The sequence below is a fragment of the Poromitra crassiceps genome (assembly GCF_964638095.1).
Source record: "Poromitra crassiceps genome assembly, chromosome: 12".
In the NCBI taxonomy this organism is placed as follows: domain Eukaryota; kingdom Metazoa; phylum Chordata; class Actinopteri; order Beryciformes; family Melamphaidae; genus Poromitra; species Poromitra crassiceps.
Genome location: NC_139632.1, coordinates 36,194,137 through 36,219,988, shown reverse-complemented (window position 1 = coordinate 36,219,988; position 25,852 = coordinate 36,194,137). Strand labels below are relative to the sequence as shown.

Here is a 25,852-nt window from a genome sequence, read left to right as displayed (position 1 = left end):
TTGTGAAAATGGACACCATGAGTCTGCAGCCACAGAGAACTCAACAGAAAACAACAGCAGCAAACAGAGAAAAGCAGCAAAGCGAAAAAGCGTCCAAACCACTTTTAGATTGGCTGAGTTCACCATCTGCCGCTTCACGGAGGCTGCTTAGCTCAGCCCCGGGCTCGAACCCACACCTGCTGTGTGCCAATTGGAGGGTGTGAACGACAGACCTGAAAGTCACACCCAAATGAAAAGCGCCTTTATTTTTAGCTCATTCTGTCACACACCTGTTTGAGAATTGATGATCCAAATCTCACTACGTTTACTTCCTGGAGAACAGAGAGTCAGTAGTGGTGACTTCATCGTGTACCAGGAGGCGTACATAAAAATGCCAAACAAATAAAACCATCACAGATTATTGAACGGTTTAAAACAATCCCGCCCTTCCGCCTCTCCCATCAAATCAAACTGCGTCTCTCTCCCTAACTGATATCCCATTGGTTTACACGTTTGAGTTATGTCCGCCCCAATGTCCTGTTTCAAAAGGACATACATTACATTACATTACATTACATTAAGGAAGCACAATGCTTTCAACATGCAGTTTCATTGTAACTTTAAAGAGGTATGTCTCCCTGCTTCACCAGTCATCGAGTGCTCTCCGAGGTGCTGAAACCATGTGATCCGCACAGGGCTCCGATCGCTGTTGAGGGTGGTGAAGGCGACAACACTGACAGCGCACGGTGCAGGTTAGAAACCACTTTGCATTAATATGTGGGACTTTTATGCAGCAATTAGGATTCTCTTTTATTTTATGTTTTTTCCCCACACATAGCTGCATCCAGACTGTTTTTTGTAAAGCAGCCGGCACACGCCCCTGAAAACCCGTAAATCGAACATAACACATGTGACGTTCCCTTGGATCATTACCTCTGTACGCCAAGCGTCTGTTATCCGCCTGAGAGCAGTCTGGAGCCGGCCCGGGTTACATGAGCTGAGATACCACTACCGTCATGTTAGCTTGAGCCAGTCATCACTGTCCTCACCTTCATGTTAGCTTGAACCAGTCATCACTGTTCTCACCTTCATGTTAGCTTGAACCAGTCATCACTGTTCTCCTGAGCAGTTTCTACTGTACCATCATGTTAGCTTGAACCAGTCATCACTGTTCTCCTGAGCAGTTTCTACCTTCATGTTAGCTTGAACCAGTCATCACTGTTCTCACCTTCATGTTAGCTTGAACCAGTCATCACTGTTCTCCTGAGCAGTTTCTACCATCATGTTAGCTTGAACCAGTCATCACTGTCCTCACCATCATGTTAGCTTGAACCAGTCATCACTGTTCTCCTGAGCAGTTTCTACCGTCATGTTAGCTTGAACCAGTCATCACTGTTCTCACCGTCATGTTAGCTTGAACCAGTCATCACTGTTCTCCTGAGCAGTTTCTACCGTCATGTTAGCTTGAACCAGTCATCACTGTTCTCACCGTCATGTTAGCTTGAACCAGTCATCACTGTCCTCACCTTCATGTTAGCTTGAACCAGTCATCAGTGTTCTCACCTTCATGTTAGCTTGAACCAGTCATCACTGTTCTCCTGAGCAGTTTCTACCTTCATGTTAGCTTGAACCAGTCATCACTGTTCTCACCTTCATGTTAGCTTGAACCAGTCATCAGTGTTCTCCTGAGCAGTTTCTACCATCATGTTAGCTTGAACCAGTCATCACTGTTCTCACCGTCATGTTAGCTTGAACCAGTCATCACTGTTCTCCTGAGCAGTTTCTACCGTCATGTTAGCTTGAACCAGTCATCACTGTCCTCATGTTAGCTTGAACCAGTCATCAGTGTTCTCCTGAGCAGTTTCTACCGTCATGTTAGCTTGAATCAGTCATCACTGTTCTCACCGTCATGTTAGCTTGAACCAGTCATCACTGTCCTCACCTTCATGTTAGCTTGAACCAGTCATCAGTGTTCTCACCTTCATGTTAGCTTGAACCAGTCATCAGTGTTCTCCTGAGCAGTTTCTACCATCATGTCAGCTTGAACCAGTCATCACTGTTCTCACCTTCATGTTAGCTTGAACCAGTCATCAGTGTTCTCCTGAGCAGTTTCTACCGTCATGTTAGCTTGAATCAGTCATCAGTGTTCTCCTGAGCAGTTTCTACCGTCATGTTAGCTTGAATCAGTCATCAGTGTTCTCCTGAGCAGTTTTTACCTTCATGTTAGCTTGAACCAGTCATCACTGTTCTCACCGTCATGTTAGCTTGAACCAGTCATCACTGTCCTCACCTTCATGTTAGCTTGAACCAGTCATCAGTGTTCTCCTGAGCAGTTTCTACCATCATGTTAGCTTGAACCAGTCATCACTGTTCTCACCTTCATGTTAGCTTGAACCAGTCATCAGTGTTCTCCTGAGCAGTTCCTACCATCATGTTAGCTTGAACCAGTCATCACTGTTCTCCTGAGCAGTTTCTACTGTCATGTTAGCTTGAACCAGTCATCCCTGTTCTCACCTTCATGTTAGCTTGAATCAGTCATCAGTTCTCCTGAGCAGTTTCTACTGTCATGTTAGCTTGAACCAGTCATCACTGTTAACCTGAGCAGTTTCTACTGTCATGTTAGCTTGAACCAGTCATCCCTGTTCTCACCTTCATGTTAGCTTGAACCAGTCATCACTGTTCTCCTGAGCTGTTTTTACCACCACCTGAACCAGTCTTGCCATTGTCCTCTTGATCTCTACCATCAACACTTAATTGTTTTGTGCCTGACTTGATGGCTTTTGATGACTTGTTGGTTATGTCATCATTCTCGGTAAACATTTGACACCGCAGTGCATTTGTGTGTGTGTGTGATTTATTCATACCCCCAACAAAAGATTTGGAAAATGTCATTTTGCCATAATGAAAAGATAAAAACATGCAAAATTGTTTAATTTGTAATGCAAATTATACATACTGTATACAAGGATTCAGGATATTAGCATGTCATTTTTCAGAGACCACAGCCAAAAGAACAACAAGAGAAAAAATACAATCTGTACATATTTCAGTTTACAGTGGGTAGCCAATTGGAGAGTACCAGAGAACACTAAGGCAAACCATCAGCAGACAGAGCAAACATTACCTTTTTGCATTAGAGCCACCTCAGTGGAGTAACAAAACATATTCTTGCTACAAAACCAGGACTGATGACTCCCTTTATTAGTAATCAGCTGCATAAATTACATTGTGATAAAAAAACTGAACATAAAACAGGAGAAATCTATCTAGAGTCTAGCATTACTGTACACGTCTTCTCACGAGCTTTTCAAAACCCAATTAGCAAAACAATATGCAGCTCTTTTGTACAGCTCCGGGTTTTACACATGTCCCTTCCTCTGTCAGAAATCCAACTACGCTCTAACATTAAATACAGCTCCGGGTTTTACACATGTCCCTTCCTCTGTCAGAAATCCAACTACACATACACATTAAGTAGTGGCAATTTAACAAACAAACTGGGGTGGATCAGTTGCTGAGATTGGAACTGGAATGGCAAATTTGAAAACAAAGAATTAGCATGCAGCTAATTAAAAACGTGTCAAGTTAACTTGTAAAGCCATTACGTGGTGTATATGATGCATTTAAACAGTGAGTCAGTGACATTATGAAAGTGCTTGTGATCAAGGCCATCACTGTACTTGCAGAGAAAACAACACGCTTGCTACTGACCACTGGTTACATTACATTCCTCATATCAGGGTAAACCAACAAAATGGGAAATGGCCTCAGTGATCCTTGCCAAAGTGGAGCAGCGCAAATTTTGATCATCAAAAATGTTCGCTCTCATGTAAAAAACAAAACAAAACAACAACAAAAGAGCTCTTAGAAATAGTGCAATCAATAAAGTCTGTAAAACTGAGCAAACGGAAAATGATTTAGATTGAGAGGAATGGAGACCTACTGTCTTTCACTGTCTTTTGCGTTGTATTTGAATCATGGCCTGACGAAAACAATTCAAATGTTAGAAAACCACCATGTTGCGCACGACTGCTCCTGCGCATTTGACGAGAGAGTAAAATGAGTCTACAACCACATGGCTCATCGATTCCAATCTTGGCAAGAAACACTTTGTGTTTGCAAATGGATGGAGAGAGAATGGCAACTTGCTCCATTCTCTGGTCTCTTCTCCTCTGGTCTACACTGACCTACCAGCTGCCGTGTCCTTATCATTTCTGATGATACCAACCGGATTATGTCACATCAAGCAGAAGAAGAAAGATCTTCACTTATAGCTTAACACTGGTCCAGAAACAAATGGCCAAATGGTTCAAACTAAACAAATGATCCCTGAATATTAAAATAAACCAGAAGAAAAAGTAATCATTCTCACAGCAAAAGAGAAGATATACCATAAAAGTATGTGAGTAACGAGTGAGGTCGGAAAAAACATATTTCACTTGTGTGAAAATGTTATCTCTCTAGTCTCTAGATACTGTAGCACATCAGTTTGCTTCATCAGAATTGCCTCTTACATAGTGACATTTTTTCTGGGCTTCCAAACGTGCTACCTATCTGCTGAAGATCTCCAGTTTACAGGAGAGATTTGTTAAGATTTTGAGCAGAACTGAATATTAGTCTGCGTTCTTTTGTGTGGATAAATATGATTTATTCCACACACACACGTTCATTATCATACTCTGATAATTACATTTTCTTCACGGTGGGGATGTTATTATTTGGAGTTGTGTTTCCCGTCATTTCACAGATCTCACTTTTGCTCTCCTGTTCTCCACCACAGTGCTTCTGTTCTGTTATTACCCAGCTCAGCTGTGTCTTTGCTCGTGATCTGAATTTCTTCTTTGCTGATCTGCTCAAATTAATAATTGCATCTCTTCTGTGATTTTTATCAGTGTATTTTATCACCGCGTTGTTTCGTATCACTTACTTATCACTTCGCTTCTACAGCCAATAAGCTAAACATTTTGAACAAGGAATAATACTAATCATTAATAAGGAATATATATTAAAAAAAAGCTTAGATTCAAGGACATTGCCACAATATTTGTATTGTACTACAAATAATAGCATTTCTAAAAGCCTGCACAATTCATAAACGAGTTAGTTCACTAATCCACTGTGGCAGTAAATGTCCCAGACTTTCACTCAGACTGTCTCCAATTTACCTGATTGGAAACGCGAGGAAGGCATTCAATCAAAGTTGTACAGGATGAATGATGGGAGTTTGCAGAGAAGTGAGTCCCCACACGGCGCGTGCCAGCAGAGAAGTGAGTCCCCACACGGCGCGTGCCAGCAGAGAAGTGAGTCCCCACACGGCGCGTGCCAGCAGAGAAGTGAGTCCCCACACGGCGCGTGCCAGCAGAGAGCAGATTCAAGTTTCTGATCTTTGCAGGCTTTGTTCATGCGGCCAGTCAGTCACAGTAATGCCAATGGACGGCAGCCAGAGAGCGTGCTGTTTATCAGAGTAGAGAAAGCCATATAGAACGTAACGGGAATACAATTGCTCAGCCCAACCCTCAATAAACACGTGATATCGGTTAGTATTAGGGCTGCAACACTAACGATTACTTTCATTGTCTATTAATATGTTGATTATTTTCTCAATTAATCGATTAGTCGTTTGGGCTATAAAATGTCACAAAATGGTGAAAAATGTCAATCACTTCTTCCCCAAAGCCTAAGATGCCTTCTTTTGTCCTGACCCAACAGTCCACAATCCAAAGAGAACCAGTTTACTGTCATAAAAGACTAAAGAAACCAGAACATATTCACATTTAAGAAGCTGGAATCAGAGAATTTTAGTATATATATATAAAAAAAAAAAAAGTCTTAACGATGAATCTGTTAAAAAAAAAAGCTGGCAATTAATTTTCTGTCGTCGATGAATCGTTGCAATCTAGTAACAGTAATACAATTGCTCAGCCCACACATTGATATTGGTTAGAATTACTAAGTTTCAAAGACAAAACCTGGACACACGGACGGTAAAGGAGGTTAATGCTATCCGCTCCAGCTGATCCGGGGCGGGTCTTTAGTTTTGCCACACTGGGAGTAATGCTTGTGATTTCTGATTGCGTCAGAGGGACAAATCTAGGAGCCGGAGCTGTATAGTAAAGCCACATGTTTCTGCTCACAGGATCGTTCTGCAGTGTTAGGAGTGTCCATCCAGTGTGTCTCTGTGGGAATGACTCACACACATACTACGTGCACACGCACACACACACATGCTCTGGTAATGAGGTGGAATCCAAACACACGTGCACACACACACACACACACACACACACACACACACTAACGTGGCGACGCGCTCCTCCAGCTACAGTCCGTTGCCGTTGCAAAAAAGGTCCGGAGCTTTTTAAAGCAATGAACAGAAAGGAGACTCGAACACGATCAAAAGAATGTACAAAAAGGCACATTTGACCCCAGTGCTTCTGTACTGTGAGATTCAAGTGTAAATGAGCGTCGTTAGCATGGCTGTCGTAGCGCTTAGCCGTCGGCCGGCCCGAGCCGGCGCCACCTCCGACAAGCGCTACTGCTGCTGCTCCGGCTGCTCGTGTCTGTTAGCATGGGGGGGGGGGGAGGCTAACGCTCCGGTGCCCGCGTCCGTTAGCCTGCATGCTAGCCGGCTAACCCTAACCGGGGCCAGCATGGTCCCTTAGTGTCATCGGCCCTCCTGAAGACGCAGCCACAGTCGCTTTCCAAGTTGTCCCGTGATCATAAAGAAGTGCCGCTTAGGTCCCTCTGTCCCTGTCCCCATCCGTACCCCCATGTCCCGCCCATGTCCTCTGTCCCAAGGAGCCGACGGAGAAGCATAAGACATCGCTCCCGTCACAGCATTCCAATTTTGCATTGGGGCCAGGTCTATTGAAGTGAGGTGGGTGCTGACAGCGTGAGTCCACCATAAACCACCATAACTGTGTCGTTTCACCTTTTGATTGAAAAATGCTTCCACCAGATGAAAGAAAAAAAACACATTACGAGATGTTGACTGATGCTCGTTCGGTCATGTATCATCAGGTGTAGTTAGCTAATCTACCTCTAGCTGCTGCTGGACAGAGCCACGATCTGTCTGGAGACCAGTAATAAGGAAAACGATCAGACACATTTAGAGAGCGATAAAAATCAGTCAACATCACGTAACGTGTTTTCTTTCATCTGATGGAAGCCTTTTTCAATCAAAGGTGACACAACACAGTGGTGGGTTTTACCCTGCCCGGCCCGGCCCATTCACTTCAATGGAATTGGCCCCAATGCAAAAAATGTGAACGCTGTGACACGAGTGGTGCCTTATCCTTCTTTTTAGGGTCCTTGCTCTGTCCCCACCCGCACCCCTGGTATCCTGGGTGGGTGGGGTGAGGCGGGGCGGGGCGAGGGGGGTCACAGGTTGGCTAGTCGTCCCCTCCTCCGTACAGGTCGGCCAGCTTGCGGAAGCGCGGCCCCCAGTGGCCCAGGTACTCGTAGTCCTGGTCGCCGCAGGAGGACGAGGAGTGCAGGGAGCTGAGGGAGCCGGCCGTGGAGCCGCTGCCCTCGTAGTCGAACACCAGCAGGGAGTCGTAAGGGGGCGCCGCCGGGTCGTTATCCGCCGCCTTCAGACCCTGATGGAGACACGAGAGAGAGAGAGAGAGAGAGAGAGAGAGGGTGAGACCAGGGTCGAGCGAGGGTCAGGGTTCACACACATTCTTAAATCAGCGGGTCACCCCAAAAATTTTAATTCTGTCATTATCCACTACCTCCAGGAAATTGCGATTTTGCGATCGCAACAATGAATAGAAATTCAATCAATCGCCGCAAAAATGGCAAAACGCTCCGTCAGCTTGCAATTTTTGCCAGTTCCAGCAATTTTACTGCAGAAAAAAATCACATAAAACTTGACAAATTCCATTGCAATTTTTGAGAAAAGTTGCCATTAGGTAGCAGCTAAAAAAAGTAATCTATTTTTTTCCTCAACTTGCAATTTTTGGCAGTTGGCAAATTTACAGCAAAACATCACATAAAACCTTGCCGGTGGGAAGCGTAGGGTTTACTTATTTCTAGGGAGAACTCGGAACCAAGGGCATAGCTCCGTTTCTGAAAAAATGAAGCCAATGCGGAAGTGCCTTAAACCTGCATTATTTCTAATGGCCAGCAGGGGGCGACTCTAGTGGCCCCAAAAATAAATCAGATTGCATGGAAGTCAATGGGGAAATGACCCGACTTCTCACTTGATTTATGACTTCTGTAATAAACACTTTCCTAATGAGTTGATGGTCTCAATCACTAGTTCCAAGTCTTCTTTAATAAAGCATGATGTTCATTTCATAAATTATGGTCCCACTTAGAGTCAAATAGATGATGAAGCAGACTATGCTTTGGGGTGTGATTGACAGGTCGTCTGTCCAGTGATTGCGCAGCTCGCTCATCGTGGACCAATAGCAGGCGGCTCTGTGGGAAACCCCTGGTCTCACGCTAGCTGCTTCTGCCAAACTCGAGTCCACAAACCATGGAGACATCATGGTGGCTGTGTCCAAATGTTTATACTGTCTACGCTCTGAACAGAGAGTGGTTACAGTCTATGCTCTGAACAGAGAGTGGTTACAGTCTATGCTCTGAACAGAGAGTGGTTACAGTCTATGCTCTGAACAGAGAGTGGTTACAGTCTATGCTCTGAACAGAGAGTGGTTACAGTATATGCTCTGAACAGAGAGTGGTTACAGTCTATGCTCTGAACAGAGAGTGGTTACAGTCTATGCTCTGAACAGAGAGTGGTTGGGGGAGGTGGTGGGCGGGCTGGCTTGGGGGGAGGGAGGGAGGGTGTTCTGGGGTGTAGGTTGGGGAGGGAGGGAGGGTGTTCTGGGGTGTAGGTTGGGGAGGGAGGGAGGGTGTTCTGGGGTCTAGGTTGGGGAGGGAGAGGCTGGAAAGAAGGATTACAGAGGAGTGTAGAGGAGAGCAGGATTTGGGTCAGGCTGGGCAGATGCTGCCTCTATCTCCAGGAGGAGATTCAACAGATTACCCAGACAGCACTTACAACCACCCCCCTCCACTCACACACACACATACATACATACATACATAGAAGTTTGTACAGTATTTCTATCCTTATGGGGACATTATGGGGACAATCCATTGACTTGGAGAGAGAGAGAAGGAGAGAGAGAGAGAAGGAAAGAGAGATGGAGTGTGTGGGTGTGTGTGTGTTCACGCGTTGCTCGGTGAACACACTCGCCGCTGCGCTGCGAGTGCACAGTGCTACTGTGTGTGTGTGCGTGCGTGCATGCGTGTGTGTGATTCGATTAAATCTTATGACGCGATAAGATCATGCATTTTAGCACCACGCGCTCCGCTCTCTTCAATGAGGAAATGGAAATCCAGACCTTGTAGAAAAGTGTCGATTTTTGGGGTTAGGGTTGAAAGTAATTCTCTCTCTTTTCTGAGGCACACAATTACTCACATAAGACCCTAAATTTAATAGTTAGAAGGTTTTTGTGGATTTTGGTTTCCAGGGACTTTAACATCTTACCCTGCACAGTAACATGTTAATATCTTACCCTAACCATAAGCCTAATCTTAACCACTGACCCTCAATCAACTCTTTTCCTCATGGGGCCAAAGAAAATGCCCCCCATGAGGTCACAAGGGGCCCCAGGTGGATCGTAGGCTTCCAGTTTTCGGCCCCCACAGGGATAGGGGGAAAAAAAAGCTGACACACACGCACGCTTACACACACACACACACACACACACACACACACACACACACACACACACACACACACACACACACACACACACACACACACACACACACACACACACACACACACTTTTTATGCATTCCACACAAACAGCTGCAGACGACGACATCACAAAAGAAATGACAGAATCGGACAAACTTTGGGGGGCGAAACAGCGCTCCAGAAAACGGGGTGCCGTTATTGACTGCCGCCCGCCGCCACTCGACGCGGCTGGAATTAAAGCGTTCAAATCTGATAAGCCGAGGGAAGTGTTTTGTGGGGGGGCGCCCGCCACGTCTGTCGTCTGAAGACAACTCCTGTCAATCCACAACGCCATGGAAGGAGACAGAGCGGGAGAGAGAGAGAGAGAGAGAGAGAGAGAGAGAGAGAGAGAGAGAGAGAGAGAGAGGCATCGGCTTGTCATGTCTGCCGGATTAAGCTGTCTACATCGGCTTGACATGTCTGACAGCTCCCTCTCATTATTCATAGCTCTGCTTGGCAGATGTCTTTACACACACACACACACACACACACACACACACACACACACACACACACACACACACACACACACACACAAAGGAAAACACTTGACAGAAAATGACATGCATGGACTGCTCTGACGATGATGACCCTTCACGGCCCTGGACGCCTCCCTGCTGGGAAGCCACGCGCTGGAGATGTGCTCCGTCCTGACTTCAACGAAGCGTTCGGTTCCTCTAAGAAGCCTATCTGATTAACTCACAGGGGCTTTAGTCCATGTGAAAAAGCACTTGCCTCAGTGCGGGGCTTCTGAGATGATTGGAAGGTAGAGAAGCAATTATAGAGTCTATGAAAAAAGGACTTAATTATATTTTTTTTCCAAGAAGTGGTTCTCAGCCCTGTTGATTTAGACCGTCCGCCATTGCTGACAAACGGCCAACGAATGCTCCACATTTCTCAGGGGTTTTACTGATCAATATGATATATTGTCCAGTCAGTGCTCCCTGGCCACAGCTCGTCAATATGTTCTATTATTATGCTTTTATCATAGAAATCATTCAACAGTAGGGCTGAGCGATGTGACTTCAAATCGATATCACGATTATTGATTTTTTTTACCTCGATTATTACGGTTATGATATTCAACAGTGCTCTCAGTTCTCTGCCCAGGTCTGTACTGTTGGATGGGTGTTTTGGCTCGTGTCATCCTCAATGTTGACAGCTTGGATCTGAGTAAACGCCTGAACGCAGACTGACGTTAGTTACTTTGAGTGAACGCCTGAACGCAGACTAACGTTAGTTACTTTGAGTGAACGCCTGAACACAGACTAACGTTAGTTACTTTGAGTGAACGCCTGAACGCAGACTGACGTTAGTTACTTTGAGTGAACGCCTGAACGCAGACTAACGTTAGTTACTTTGAGTGAACGCCTGAACGCAGACTAACGTTAGTTACTTTGAGTGAATGCCTGAACGCAGACTAACGTTAGTTACTTTGAGTGAATGCCTGAACACAGACTAACGTTAGTTACTTTGAGTGAACGCCTGAACGCAGACTAACGTTAGTTACTTTGAGTGAATGCCTGAACGCAGACTAACGTTAGTTACTTTGAGTGAACGCCTGAACACAGACTAACGTTAGTTACTTTGAGTGAACGCCTGAACACAGACTAACGTTAGTTACTTTGAGTGAACGCCTGAACGCAGACTAACGTTAGTTACTTTGAGTGAACGCCTGAACGCAGACTAACGTTAGTTACTTTGAGTGAACGCCTGAACGCAGACATGCTGTCACTTCAGCTCACAATTAAAGACAAACTTTTAGTGACAAACTGTAACATTTTGAAAAGACTGCCTGGTTCAAAAATGGGGGTCCGGGGTGCATTGTTGTCAAAATGCACCAGTACTTCTGATGAGTAAGGGGGGGAAATGTTGGCAATCTGGCTTTGGGGTATTTTGCCTCAATTCTTTGTATGTGGATGGATTATTTATTTGCCGTATGCCCAAGTCCACAGGCTCTGTTAATGAAATAAAAATAATAAGGATTTCAAAGTGGGCCCTGACAATCTTAAATTTGGGAATCCCTGCTCTATTGATCGCTTTAGTCCTAAAACGTCAGAATGAGACTTCACAAACCATCAGTTGAACCCTACTTCTATATGTCTCAACAACCAGAACAGCAGACTGCTCTCTGGACGGGCTCAACAGACTCGGGCTGAATCAGATATACATGTAGACTTCTCCAAAACCTGGACTTCCCCTTTAAGGAGCCTGGAGTGGAGTCAGTTTGTGGGATTAACTCAACTCAATGGGTTTAACCTGCAGTCAGCTCGTCAGGCTGTGGCCATGTCTGAGGCTGCTAATCCTGACCATTAGACAAGCTAATTACCAATTACACTATTACACATGGAGTCAGGCAAGAACTCTCTCTCTCTCTCTCTCTCTCTCTTTCTAGTGTTTTTAGCATGTCTCTCTCTCTCTCTCTCTCTCTCTCTCTCTCTCTCTCTCTCTCTCTCTCTCTCTCTAGTGTTTTCAGCATGTCTCTCTCTCTCTCTCTCTCTCTCTCTCTCTAGTGTTTTCAGCATGTCTCTCTCTCTCTCTCTCTCTCTCTCTCTCTCTCTCTAGTGTTTTCAGCATGTCTCTCTCCTTTCTCACACTCATCCTCCTGTCAACCAATCGTCATCGCATTATAGTGCCTTTTGTATTCTTCCATACCACTTATTTGCAGACATAAGTATAGAGTTGAATTGAAGCAAAGCTTTTAAACGCACAGGGAAGCGTCACTTTTACATTTAAAATAACTATTCACACAGGACTACCGTAGTATTACCTGGGGACCTCATGTGATTTAGAACCTCATGTGATTTAGAACATCCCCCCCACACACACACACACGTGTCTGTGTTTCGTGCGGTGCATCCACACGGGATAAACAAAGTCTGTATTTGACTCACATGTTACCTGGGATATGATGTGTGTCAAAGAAGGCACTGAAGAAAAACAGCTCTTGGCCGCGTGAACAGATGCTGAGTTTAATTGCTGTGTGGGGTGAACCTTGTTACCAATTTAATTGCTGTGTGGGGTGAACCTCGTTACCAATTTAATTGCTGTGTGGGGTGAACCTCGTTACCAGTTTAATTGCTGTGTGGGGTGAACCTCGTTACCAGTTTAATTGCTGTGTGGGGTGAACCTCGTTACCAGTTTAATTGCTGTGTGGGGTGAACCTCGTTACCAGTTTAATTGCTGTGTGGGGTGAACCTCGTTACCAGTTTAATTGCTGTGTGGGGTGAACCTCGTTACCAATTTAATTGCTGTGTGGGGTGAACCTCGTTACCAGTTTAATTGCTGTGTGGGGTGAACCTCGTTACCAGTTGAATTGCTGTGTGGGGTGAACCTCGTTACCAAAAGCAATTTGATCAAATGATGCGCAGCCACACCGTTTGGGAAAACCTTCACAAAGACCTCTTGTGTGGAGACAGTGGGGACAATCTATCATTCCACTGTCATTTTGCCCACAAAGTCCTGCATCAGAATGGAAGCCACGCGCACATGTCTGCCCGGTAGTGATGCGTGGGCTATCCAGAAGCCAGAACCCGCTCGGGGCCCGCCATGCGGGCGGTCTGGGTTGGCAAATTAGGAAAATATTGTGGGTGCGGGCGGGCGGTTCCGAAAGTGACAAAGCAGCATTATAATAATGTACAGCAGCAAAACAAGCAGACTAATGCTTTCTTAAAGGTGTGAACTGTCTCTCTATCTCTCTCTCACACACACACACACACACACGTTGTTGTACCTCGTGGATGAAGTCTCCGATGTCCCCTGGGTGTGGCGCTGCAGAGCGGAGGGGGTAGTGGTGGTCGTGGTGGAGGGGTCTCTCATCCAGGCGTCTGATCCCCACCTTCACACACTCTGGCTCCAGGGCGTCTGGCTGCTGCAGCTGGCTCAGGTCGTAGTCCTAAGCGCACACACACACACACACACGCGCAAGCACACACACACACACACACACACACACACACGAAATGGCGATGCAAGATATAAGCGGTCAAAACGTAACGTCAGCATTCCACAGAAAAAGAGGACAATGCAAAATGTAAATATTGCGACATGATGACATCGTTCTCAAATACAGCTCCAGTACGGGACAAAATGTGGGGTACATTTGCTGTTCACTAGAAATTGCTGTGCATTGTGGGTATTTTATAGTCGACGAATTGACGAATTGAATCAAATTAACAGTTGAGAATTCGGACGCTATTGCAAAACGTTGAGCACACTATATATATATATTATATATATATATATATATATATACCGGTATATATAATCGCTCAAATGAGTCAAACCCGCTCCTCTGATGCAACGTCTGCTATTTCTCCCACAACATCCGTCCTCAGGGGAAGAGGGTAACGAGGCGCTAATGCTATCTTATTAGCATCCACTCAGAAAAACAACACTGTTCTCCACCTTCTCGAACACAACATCAACACTGCAAAAATGAGAGGGAGAGAGTGAGAGAGGGGGGAGGGAGAGAGAGAGAGGGGGGAGGGAGAGAGATGGGGAGTTGGAGAGAGAGAGGGGGGAGGGAGAGGGAAGGAGAGAGAGAGTGGGAGAGAGAGAGAGTGGGAGAGAGAGAGGGAGAGAGAGAGCGGAGACAGAAAGAGAGAGAGTGGTAGAGAGAGATGCGAGAGTGGCAGAGGGAAGGAGAGGGAGGGAGTGAATGAGGGAGGAAGAGACAGACAGACAGACAGACAGACAGACAGACAGACAGACAGACAGGCAGGGGTGTCTGTTGTGCCCTGTGATGTGTTCGTTTTGAATGCTGGTGTCTGGTTGAGTCCGGAAGGCGTTGTGTCTCCAGGGAGAGGGAGTGAAGCAGCCACTCCAGGACAATACACGCCTGCATGGGGCCTGACCTTGGGGCTTTGTTCGCCTTAATAGCTGACCAACAGAATCCTGCCCAATAACATGACAGGCAGGAGAGGAGATGGAGTGCGTGTTCTTCCATTTCTACATTTATGGGGACCAGACTCATCCTCGCAAGGATTTAGGAAGATAAGAAACATTTCCTCAAGTAAGGACATTTGGCTGCTGCTCACTTCTTTAAAGCCCCCCCTCCAGTCAGTTTAGTCATTTTTAAGATATCACGTGAAGTAAGTTTCCCATTCGTCTTCTCCAGAGACATTTAGAAGAATCCAAAGAAAGAGTTTTAATTTCACTTGGAGCAAAAACAAAGAGGGGGGGCGGGGGATCGAAAATTAGTTTTTTCCCCAGATCTTATTTTTTATTTTTGCTCCAAGTGAAATGTTTTATGGTCACTCAAGATGCAGTAGGTTGGCTTGGTTCCAGGCTTAAAACTCGTTCTATAAGGATTCTTCGAAATGTCTATGGAGAAGACGAATGGGAAACTTACTTCACGTGACTGTTCAGCTCTAGAGAAGAAGAAGATCAGATCAGATCAGACAAGATCAGAACCTTGATTTTCATTCTACAGCTTTGACCGGGTGACGAGGAGGGAAAAGGGTCCAGGAGACATTCTGAGCATGTACTTTTTGTTGCAGAGACATTTCTTGAAGGTTAGTTCCAAGTGGTTCCAGTGGTGACAAGGACTTAGTCAGTGTAAGAACATAACGTACAGTAGATAGAAAGCAGGGTCATTTGGTGATCTTCAAAAAGGAAAACATCCAGTAACATGAGCAAAGATCAAAGATCAAATTGAACTTTGCTTTAAAGGAATGAATCATATCTGTGTCTGGTAGATGTAGATAGCTCTCTGCTGTGCAGGCTAATGCTTTAGCATACAGCATGTTAAGTAAAAGTGGGCATCGCCATCACCCATAGTAGGAAGATAAACCTTTTCATAATGAAAAGTTGCTGTTGGTTTTTGTTCTATGGCCTGTAACTTCAGAGAACAACATCTCAATCTTCATCTTGAGTGGAGTCTGTTCTGACTTAACAGCACAGAAATGACTAACTTCGCTCACTATGTCAACAAAACAAGATGTTCTGTCACTGAAAGCTCATTCTTTTTGCCTATTTCTATTATTTTACCAATCCCCTAAAAACAGGTTAAGACACATTTACTACTCACCCGGCTTTAGAGCTGCTACTACTTCTAAGTTCTAATTTTCTCACTTTCGAGATATATGCGCCTATGTGCAACAATGTGCAGAACCTAAATCAAACACTCTAATCATGCAAAATGGCACACAATGTTGTACATTATCAGAAGAGCAGGGGACTTGAATCTTCTACCATCTAGCCAAATGCTTCCACAAGCAATTTGTATTGGAGAAAAATGTGGGATGGAAAAATCAATCTCTCAGTGCAACAGTAAGGAAATCTTCCAGCATCAAGATGAGCAGTAAGTTACAGCCATCCTGGTATATAAAGGTCACCAGCACAGCTATTTCACACATAACAGTTCAAAGAGGGCCTAATGAACATCCTACAGTTTCTGACATGCTGGCCTGTGTGGGAGCAGAACACCCTCTGCCAAACCGGATGATTCACATGGTGTACTCCTCACTGCACATTACTGTTTATCTTCCACGACGTTTCCCAAAGCAGCAGGAGTGCCCGTCCATATCGCTGTCTGGGCTTGAACTCGTGACCCCGCAGCACTGCCGTGCCGATACGTGTTTATTAGCACTCTCACAGCTCCATTACCTCAGACAGCCTTTCAGACAGGCTCTCCTCTCCTGCCTCCCACTTCTCTTCACTGCAGTTTTTTTTGTGTTGTGAAGAATTTTATAACTCCTGGTTTAGCACTAGCGTCCACAGCAACAAACATTATCTGTAGTCTGAAACTGATTGAAATGAAAGTGATTCAAAGCTACAGGTCCTGATCTCTGACAATGGCAAATGGTTTTTTGGAGAAGTTTATTAAATTGCCAGGGGAGCAAAACACAAGTTGACAACAGCATGAGTGCAGAGCAGCTTATGTGCTTGGAGCAGATCTGAGAGCTGTATGGAAGGAGCAGATCTCAGAGCTGTATGGAAGGAGCAGATCTCAGATCTGTATGGAGGGAGCAGATCTGAGATCTGTATGGAGGGAGCAGATCTGAGAGATGTATGGAAGGAGCAGATCTGAGAGCTGTATGGAAGGAGCAGATCTCAGAGCTGTATGGAAGGAGCAGATCTGAGAGCTGTATGGAAGGAGCAGATCTCAGAGCTGTATGGAAGGAGCAGATCTGAGAGCTGTATGGAAGGAGCAGATCTCAGAGCTGTATGGAAGGAGCAGATCTGAGAGCTGTATGGAAGGAGCAGATCTGAGATCTGTATGGAAGGAGCAGATCTGAGAGCTGTATGGAGGGACACAGGAAATTGTTCTCCAACAGAAAGCAATTAATCCAGTTTGAGCTCCTCTTTGTTCTGCACTTAATCTGAGCTCCAGGACGGATGACTGAAGACTGCAGAGGACAGAGTGAACCGTTATGCTTAATTTATGATGCTGTGTGTGTGTGTGTGTGTGTGTGTGTCATTAGTGTATATTTAGTAATGATATACATGAGTGCAGCCCAAAGCATATTTCTCTTACTAACATCAGTGGCATTCTGGATAAGAGAGTCCCCAACCAAGGGCGACCTCCGCTACTGAGAAAATAAGCTGATGCGGAAATGCCTTAAAACGGCATTCAATCCAATCCAATCCAATCCACTTTATTTATAAAGCACGTTTAAAAACAACAAGGTTGAAAACAAAGTGCTGTACAAGTCAAAAACGAATAGCATAGGCCTACCACAATCATACAGTACAAAAACAACAAACAAAGAACAAAGTGTCACATAAAATGATTAACACACTCAGGCTGAAAAAGCCAATGAATAAAAATGAGTTTTGAGGCGTGCTTTGAACACTAGCAGAGTGGGGGCTTCCCTGACGTGCAAAGGCAGGTCGTTCCAAAGTTTCGGGGCCGCCACTGCGAAGGCCCGGTCACCCCTGAGCTTCAGCCTGGATTTGGGGACTGCCAGGAGAAGCTGATCGGAGGACCTGAGGGACCTTGAAGGAGCATAGGGTTCCAGCAGGTTGGAGAGGTAAATGGGGGCCAAGCCATTAAGGCACTTAAAAGCAATCAGCAACATTTTAAAATCAATCCTAAAACGCACAGGGAGCCAGTGGAGGGAGGCCAGTACTGGGCTAATGTGCTCCTGCTTACGGGTACCAGTCAGCAGACGAGCAGCGGCGTTCTGAACTAACTGCAGCCGAGAGATGGAGGCCTGGCTAACACCAACATACAAGGCATTGCAGTAGTCGAGGCGGGAGGTCATAAAAGCATGTATGACTGTTTCAAAGACAGGACGAGATAAAAACGATTTGACTTTGGACAGCCTCCTAAGCTGGAAAAAACTCTTCCCGACTACAGCATTAATCTGTTTGTCCATCTTGAGGTCAGAGTCAATTTTCACCCCTAGATTGGTAGCAGTTGGCTTCACAAAAGGTTTGAGGGGGCCCAGATCAACAGGAGAAATCACATGCGCATTGCTGGGACCGAACACCATGACTTCAGTTTTGCTGTCATTACAATTCAAAAAGTTAAGAGACAGCCATGCTTTCACATCATCCAAGCATGCAAACAAAGGGTTTAAGGAGTCAGGGTTGTTTCGTTTTAAAGGAAAGTAAATCTGACTGTCGTCCGCATAGCAGTGAAAAGAGACACCATGTTTTCTAAAAATAGATCCTAGGGGGAGCAAATACAGCATAAATAAAATAGGCCCAAGGATTGAGCCCTGGGGCACCCCGCTGTGGAGAGATGCCGTAGAGGATACAGCGTCTCCCAGGCTGACACAAAAGCTTCTCTCTGACAGGTATGACCTGAAAAACTCGAGGGCTGAACCTTTAATGCCAACCCAGTGCTCCAGGCGGGAAAGCAAGATGGTGTGGTCTACTGTATCGAACGCTGCAGTAAGATCTAACAGTACAAGAATGAGAGAGTCACCCGAGTCTGTGGCCAAAAAGATGTCATTAAAAATTCTCAGGAGCGCAGTCTCAGTACTGTGCAGCGCTTTGTAACCGGACTGAAACACTTCTAAAATGCCATGAGTGTTCAGGAAGGACATCATTCTTTAAAATGGGCCAGCAGTAGTCAGCCACCAATCTGCTACCAATCAGAAGTCCTGTAATACTCTGCCACCAATCAGAAGTCCTGTAATACAGCAGTGGGCCAATCAGAAGTCCTGTATGTAATATTTGAGTCTGGGGAGAGACTTTTTTGATTGATTGATTGATTTATTTTGGTGAAAAAGTCACAGACAGTTCACCGAGGATAAAAACACAATAAAGCCTTGCGGCTTATTTCCATTGCGGTCCTCAAGACGTCCCGAGACTATTTGTGTGTGCGTGACTGCGCGTGTGTGTGTGTGTGTGTGTGTGTGTGTGCGACTGCGTGCGTGTGTACTGTATGTGACTGTGCATGTTTGTGTGTGTGCGAGTGTGCTTGCGTGTGTGTGTGCGACTGTGCGTGCGAGCGTATGTGTGTGTGCGAGTTTGCTTGCGTGTGTGTGAGACTGTGTGCGTGCGTGTGTGTGTGTGTGTACCTGGTCCTCCTCTCCGCCCCCCTCCTCGTCGTATTTGAGGATGTTGTCTCGGACGTCGTCTTCGGGGTCGATCAGCAGCTGCTTGGCCGTGCGCTCCTTGTCCCTCCTCTTCATCCACATCACAAACAGCAGCACCAGCACTGGGTAACACGGAGAATGGAACAGCCACAAATAAGCCTAGTATGCTTTTGGAACATTTCTTTGGTTGCAGGAACAGATCAAGTGGCTGTTTGGGTGCCAGCTAGGTGGCTAGCCTCGCCCGCAGAGCTGGCTATTGTTTACATCATGCAAATCCAAACGTTCTATACGGAAGCTCTACAGTATATGGCATGACTTGTCTGGTGTGCCCTCTGTCCTCCAGTACCACGCCCCAGCAGTTGGAGTACATTGGCAAGTAAGTGAACAATTCCATTCACAACGTGAATACGTGGTTAAACCAGTTAAACAGCAAGTATATCTGCACCATTAGAGGTTGGAGAATGAATGCAAATAAATAAAGGATGTGGCGATGTGTGTGTGTGTGTGTGTTTATGTGGGTGTGTGTGTGTGTGTATGCGTGTGTGTGTGTGTGTGTTTGTGTGTGTATGCGTGTGTGTAAGTGTGTGTGTGTGTGTATGCGTGTGTGTATGTGTGTGTGTGTATGCGTTTGTGTGTGTGTATGCGTGTGTGTTTGTGTGTGTGTATGTATGCGTGTGTGTGTGTGTGTGTGTGTGTGTGTGTTTGTGTATGTGAATGCGTGTGTGTTTGTGTGTGTGTATGTGTGTGTGTGTGTGTGTGAATGCATGTGTGTGTGTGTGCGTGTGTGTGTGTGTGTGTGAGGCTCACCTAGTAGTATAATGATACAGAGGAGGATGGCGATGATGGCTCCGGTGCCCAGTCCGGCGGCGATGATGCGCTCCATGTCGACACAGTCTCCGTGGTGGTCACACTGGCACACCTTGACCCGCAGGTAGGAGATGTTGGACATGGGCAGGTTACCTGAGTCTGTGATCGTGATGGGAAGCTCGTAGATGCCAGAGTCCAGGAAGCCGATCCGCAGACGCACCTGGGCAAACTCACCTGGAAGGAGGAGGATTTTATTTCATCGGCTACACAACAACAACGACAACAACAACAACACTTTTCTAGGCTATTTTGCTAACAGCCTAGAAACATTATATTCAATATTTAATATTGCGCGAAATAGTGATATTTGATCATGCCAAATTGACACACAGACAAACCATAATATGCTTTTCACACAGCACGTTATCAGCCCAGGGTTAAGCTAACCCATGGCTAACAGCTGGCCCAGGGTTAGCTTAACCCCTGTTCACAGACAGACATAACCCGGGGCTAACGATTCACACAGCATTTCTTGTTAACACATCTCTGCATATTCTGTGGTAATAAAAACACTTGAGCCTAGGAATGCCATGCATCGTTGCTTATCAACGCTCAGAAGCAGAAGATGGATTTGATTGGACAACACAAGTGACAACAGTGTTCTAACCCTTTTCACCCAGCAAACGGTTAACCCTGCTTTTAAACCGTTTTCTGGGGTTAACCCTGAAAAGTCGGAGTTAAAGGATGGGTTTACCGATGGGGAATATGAATATATATTAATTCTTAAAAAATCTTAAATTTCGAATCCGTTGAAATTTTTGAAATTGCTTGTTCACAGCCAGAGAAAAAAAAAAATGAAAAAAAAAAAAAAAAAAAAAATTGGGCCAGGTGACGCGTTTCGCGTCGAAACGCGTCACCTGGCCCATTTTTTTTTTTTTTTTTTTTTTTTTCATTTATTTCTTTCTCTGGCTGTGAACAAGCAATTTCAAAAATTTCAACGGATTCGAAATTTAAGATTTTTTAAGAATTAATATATATTCATATTCCCCATCGGTAAACCCATCCTTTAACCCTGTTCGGGAGCAGGGTCAGTTTCTTTTGGATGTGCCAGTGTGAAAGGTTTCTTAGCCTGGGGCTAACAGCTCCCTCAGCCTGGGGCTAAGTGCAGTGTGAAAAGCCCTTAGTTACTCATTCTCTTTCGCCCATTTCCCAGCAGCCACTTGCTTCACTTCAAAGTGGCACACTGCTGCTCTTATATTCTTTGACGAGAACCCTGGAAAGGCTCTGGCTGATTGGAGGAATAAAGAGGGCTTAAAATAAATGCCTATCTCTCTAAATAACTCATACAGCATAATCCAAGTATTTTGTACCAGCAGCATGAGTGCAAAAAGGGCCGATGTACCTTGTTATGTAGTGTTATACTAGGAGGATGTACCTTGTTATGTAGTGTTATACTAGGAGGATGTACCTTGTTATGTAGTGTTATACTAGGAGGATGTACCATGTTATGTAGTGTTATACTAGGAGGATTTACCTTGTTATGTACTGTTATACTAGGAGGATGTACCTTGTTATGTAGTGTTATACTAGGAGGATGTACCTTGTTATGTAGTGTTATACTAGGAGGATGTACCTTGTTATGTAGTGTTATATTAGGAGGATGTACCTTGTTATGTAGTGTTATACTAGGAGGATGTACCATGTTATGTAGTGTTATACTAGGAGGATGTACCATGTTATGTAGTGTTATACTAGGAGGATGTACCTTGTTATGTAGTGTTATACTAGGAGGATGTACCTTGTTATGTAGTGTTATACTGGGAGGATGTACCATGTTATGTAGTGTTATACTAGGAGGATGTACCATGTTATGTAGTGTTATACTAGGAGGATTTACCTTGTTATGTAGTGTTATACTAGGAGGATGTACCATGTTATAGTGTATGGAGTGTTATGTAGTGTTATAGTAGGAGGATGTACCTTGTTATGTAGTGTTAAATAGTGTTATACTAGGAGGATGTACCTTGTTATAGTGTATGGAGTGTTATGTAGTGTTATAGTAGGAGGATGTACCTTGTTATAGTGTATGGAGTGTTATGTAGTGTTATAGTAGGAGGATGTACCTTGTTATGTAGTGTTAAATAGTGTTATACTAGGAGGATGTACCTTGTTATGTAGTGTTATACTAGGAGGATGTACAGTGTTATGTAGAGTGTTATATAGTGTTATATTATGAGGATGTACCTTGTTATGTAGTGTTATACTAGGAGGATGTACAGTGTTATATAGTGTTATACTATGAGGATGTACCTTGTTATGTAGTGTTATATAGTGTTATATTATGAGGATGTACCTTGTTATGTAGTGTTATACTAGGAGGATGTACAGTGTTATGTAGTGTTATATAGTGTTATACTATGAGGATGTACCTTGTTATGTAGTGTTATACTAGGAGGATGTACAGTGTTATATAGTGTTATACTATGAGGATGTACCTTGTTATGTAGTGTTATATAGTGTTATATTATGAGGATGTACCTTGTTATGTAGTGTTATACTAGGAGGATGTACAGTGTTATGTAGTGTTATATAGTGTTATACTATGAGGATGTACCTTGTTATGTAGTGTTATACTAGGAGGAGGAAATGGTAGCTTCTTCTTGTGCAGTGTGGCAACTGAAACAAGGAATGGACCGATCCTGTCTGACTGGGCTTCACCCATTGGACTCCTCTTGGTTTTTTGGAGCCAGAAGCAGCTAGCATGAGACCAGAAGCAGCTAGCATGAGAGCAGAAGCAGCTAGCATGAGACCAGAAGCAGCTAGCATGAGACCAGAAGCAGCTAGCATGAGACCAGGGGTTTTCCCACAGAGCCGTAGCGCTGCCTGCTATAGGTCTGTGATCGGCAAGCAGCGCGATCACTGGACAGGCGACCTGTCAATCACGCCCCAAAGCATAGTCCACTTTATTGTCTATTTTACTCTAGACTCGACCATAATTTACGAAATGAACATCATGCTGTATTTAAGGAGACTTGAAACTGGTGTTTGAGGCCATAAACTGATTAGGAAAGTGTTTACTGAACTCATAAATCAATTAAGAAGTACGGTCATTTTCCCATTGACTTCTATACAATCAGACTTCTTTTTGCAGCCAGACTAGTCACCTCCTGTTGGTCATTAGAAAGAATGCAGGTCGAAGGCACTTCCGCGTTAGCGTCACTTTTCAGCTGCGAAGGTTGCCCCCTGCTAGAAACAGAGTTTTGGTTGGGCTGCCATACTACTACTACTACAACAAAAAAGTAGTTCCAGTTTCCTCTAGATTAACGGTATACACTGTAATGAGGTCATGGACGACTCCGTTCACTTCAGTAGTTAGAAGGCTGAAATGTTGGCTGTACAGTATGAACTCAATGACAACGGTCCCTTACTGACCGTTCTGACCGTTGATGCGGCTGAGCGTCCAGTTGCGGCGCACGTCGGCGGGGCGGTTGGAGAGCTCGAAGGCGAAGGGGCCGGCGTTGGGGGCCAGGTCGGGGTCGCTCGCCGTGATGTTGATGGCGTTGGGATGCGGGTTCTCGCACATCTCCACCTCCGGGGGGAAGACGTGAGGCGCGTTGTCATTTATGTCCAGCAGGTACATCTGAAGGGTGCCCGTACCACTGGCAGGTGGGTTGCCTGGACACACACACACACACACACACACACACACACACACACAGATGTTATTTCTGTCCATCGATAACAACTTCAATATCAGTGTATGGGGTGAAAAATGGTTGCCTTTAACTATGTCAATTTTTTTTTATTAAATTAAATTATATTGTTATATTTATATATATTTATATTATATTGGATTGTAATGGATTTTAAGCTGCATTGAAAAGTAATTTAAAAAGCTACATTTCATGTCTCTGTGAAGCATGGATAGCGCAACATCCGCCCCATGGTTGTCAGTATAAAGTGTGCATTATATAAACAATAACATATATGTACACTCTGCAGTGACATGTCTTCTGTGAGAGAGAGCTCAGGAAGGGTGGGGGCCGGTGGTGTGCGTGTGTGTGTGGGGTGTGGGTGTGTGTGTGTGTGTGTCCGCGCAAAGGATCCATTGACACACACACACATCCATGATAGTACATTTCTTCTCCACAACACAAAGCATATTTCAAACTGCATTTTCATTATTGCTTAGAAAAAACATTACTTACAAATATTATAGCTTAACCAAATTGCATAATGTTCATGAGAGTATATTACAGTCATACACATACACATTATTCAATGACCTGCTATCTGCCAGGTCAACCTTCAGGCATCTTCCACAAAACAACTCCAAACAATAGAGCCTTGTACATTTTCGTGAGAACGTTCTCCCGTTTACTTCGTTCTAGAGATAACACCGCCAGCTACGTCTGAGGACATCATTTTAGCACATTGGGGCGAGAATAGATACAATATGAGAAGGCCTTCCGTCCCGTGTCCAGTAAACAACTCCTTTTGCTGGGAATCTAAATGTTTCTCACACTGACTGTACATAGCAAATCCATTGCTCATGGGCTCATGGCAACATGTAAATATGTATACTAAGCATATGGGCAAACATCTATAATCACTCTATTGATTAGAATATGGGCTGTCCTATAATCACTCTATTGATTAGAAATATGGGCTGTCCTGTAAATATCAATATTAGCAATAGTCAAATTGCTAACTAAATATATCATCTTAAGAACAGAAGAATTGGCAAACTGAATCAAAAAAGGATCAAAAAGGATCTGGATAGCCTCCAAATGCCCCAGTTCTAATTTGTTTATGGCAATTATACTAATAATATCTGAAGATGAATATAATTAATTCATGTTAATTAATTGGATACCTATAATGCTCATAACTCTCAGCGGAAGACATTTTCAGTTGGTGCTCCCAGTCGAAAGGCCTTCCAGCTGGCAGCCGGCTGCCAGGCCAAAGAAGTGAACTTTGTTGCATAAGGGACATCTCTTTACCGAAACTAATGGTGTCTATACTGTTTATTAAGAGTTTGAATTGGTTTAAGTTATGTTATGTCTGCCGAGGATCTTGGCTTGCCGGGCGCCAATTGAAGATTGCTGCATCTGTATACACACACACACACACACACACACACACACACACACACACACACACTACATACATACTGTACATACCACACACACACACACACACACACACACACACACACACACACACACACACACACACTACATACATACATACATACTATCAGTTTCCTAATGTAGTAGGCGACTGATAGTCACTGACAACTTTGGTCACACAGCAGACGTAATTTTCTGTGCACATCGCTTGTCTGAGTGTGTGTGTGTGTGTGTGTGTCTGAGTGTGTGTGTGTCTGAGTGTGTGTGTGTGTGTGTGTGTGTGTGTGTCTGTCTGAGTGTGTGTGTGTGTGTGTTTGTGTCTGAGTGTGTGTGTGTCTGATGTGTGTGTGTGTGTGTGTGTGTGTGTCTGATGTGTGTGTGTGTGTGTGTGTGTGTGTGTGTGTGTGTGTATGTGTTTGTGTCTGAGTGTGTGTGTGTCTGAGTGTGTGTGTGTGTGTGTGTGTGTTTGTGTCTGAGTGTGTGTGTGTCTGATGTGTGTGTGTGTGTCTGTGTGTGTGTGTGTGTGTGTGAGCTTCCACAGTGGCATAAATGTGAATGCCTCATAGCATGCGTGCCAGACTTGATGAGGGCACGGCATGTACTGAGAGCACCCGTAAGCTCCCAACACAGCGGGGTCTCTGTGTGTGTGTGTGTGCGCGTGTGTGTGTGTGTGCGTGTGTGTGTGT

The 25,852-nt window shown here is 44.7% G+C and overlaps 1 protein-coding gene across 1 annotated transcript in view; it reads right to left on the bottom strand.

Moving 5' to 3' along the window:
• Positions 1-7,370: 7,370 nt before the first annotated feature.
• The window catches only part of LOC310786195 (cadherin-2-like), a gene marked incomplete at both ends in the record, with an annotated part of 90,416 nt that continues 71,934 nt past the window's right edge, over positions 7,371-25,852 (bottom strand). Inside the window, 5 exons of the mRNA XM_083647368.1 lie at positions 7,371-7,577; positions 13,467-13,628; positions 19,210-19,349; positions 20,035-20,268; positions 23,476-23,709. Of these exons, the coding sequence (XP_083503494.1) occupies positions 7,371-7,577; positions 13,467-13,628; positions 19,210-19,349; positions 20,035-20,268; positions 23,476-23,709 (977 nt within the window). The remainder of the gene's footprint in view (positions 7,578-13,466; positions 13,629-19,209; positions 19,350-20,034; positions 20,269-23,475; positions 23,710-25,852) is intronic.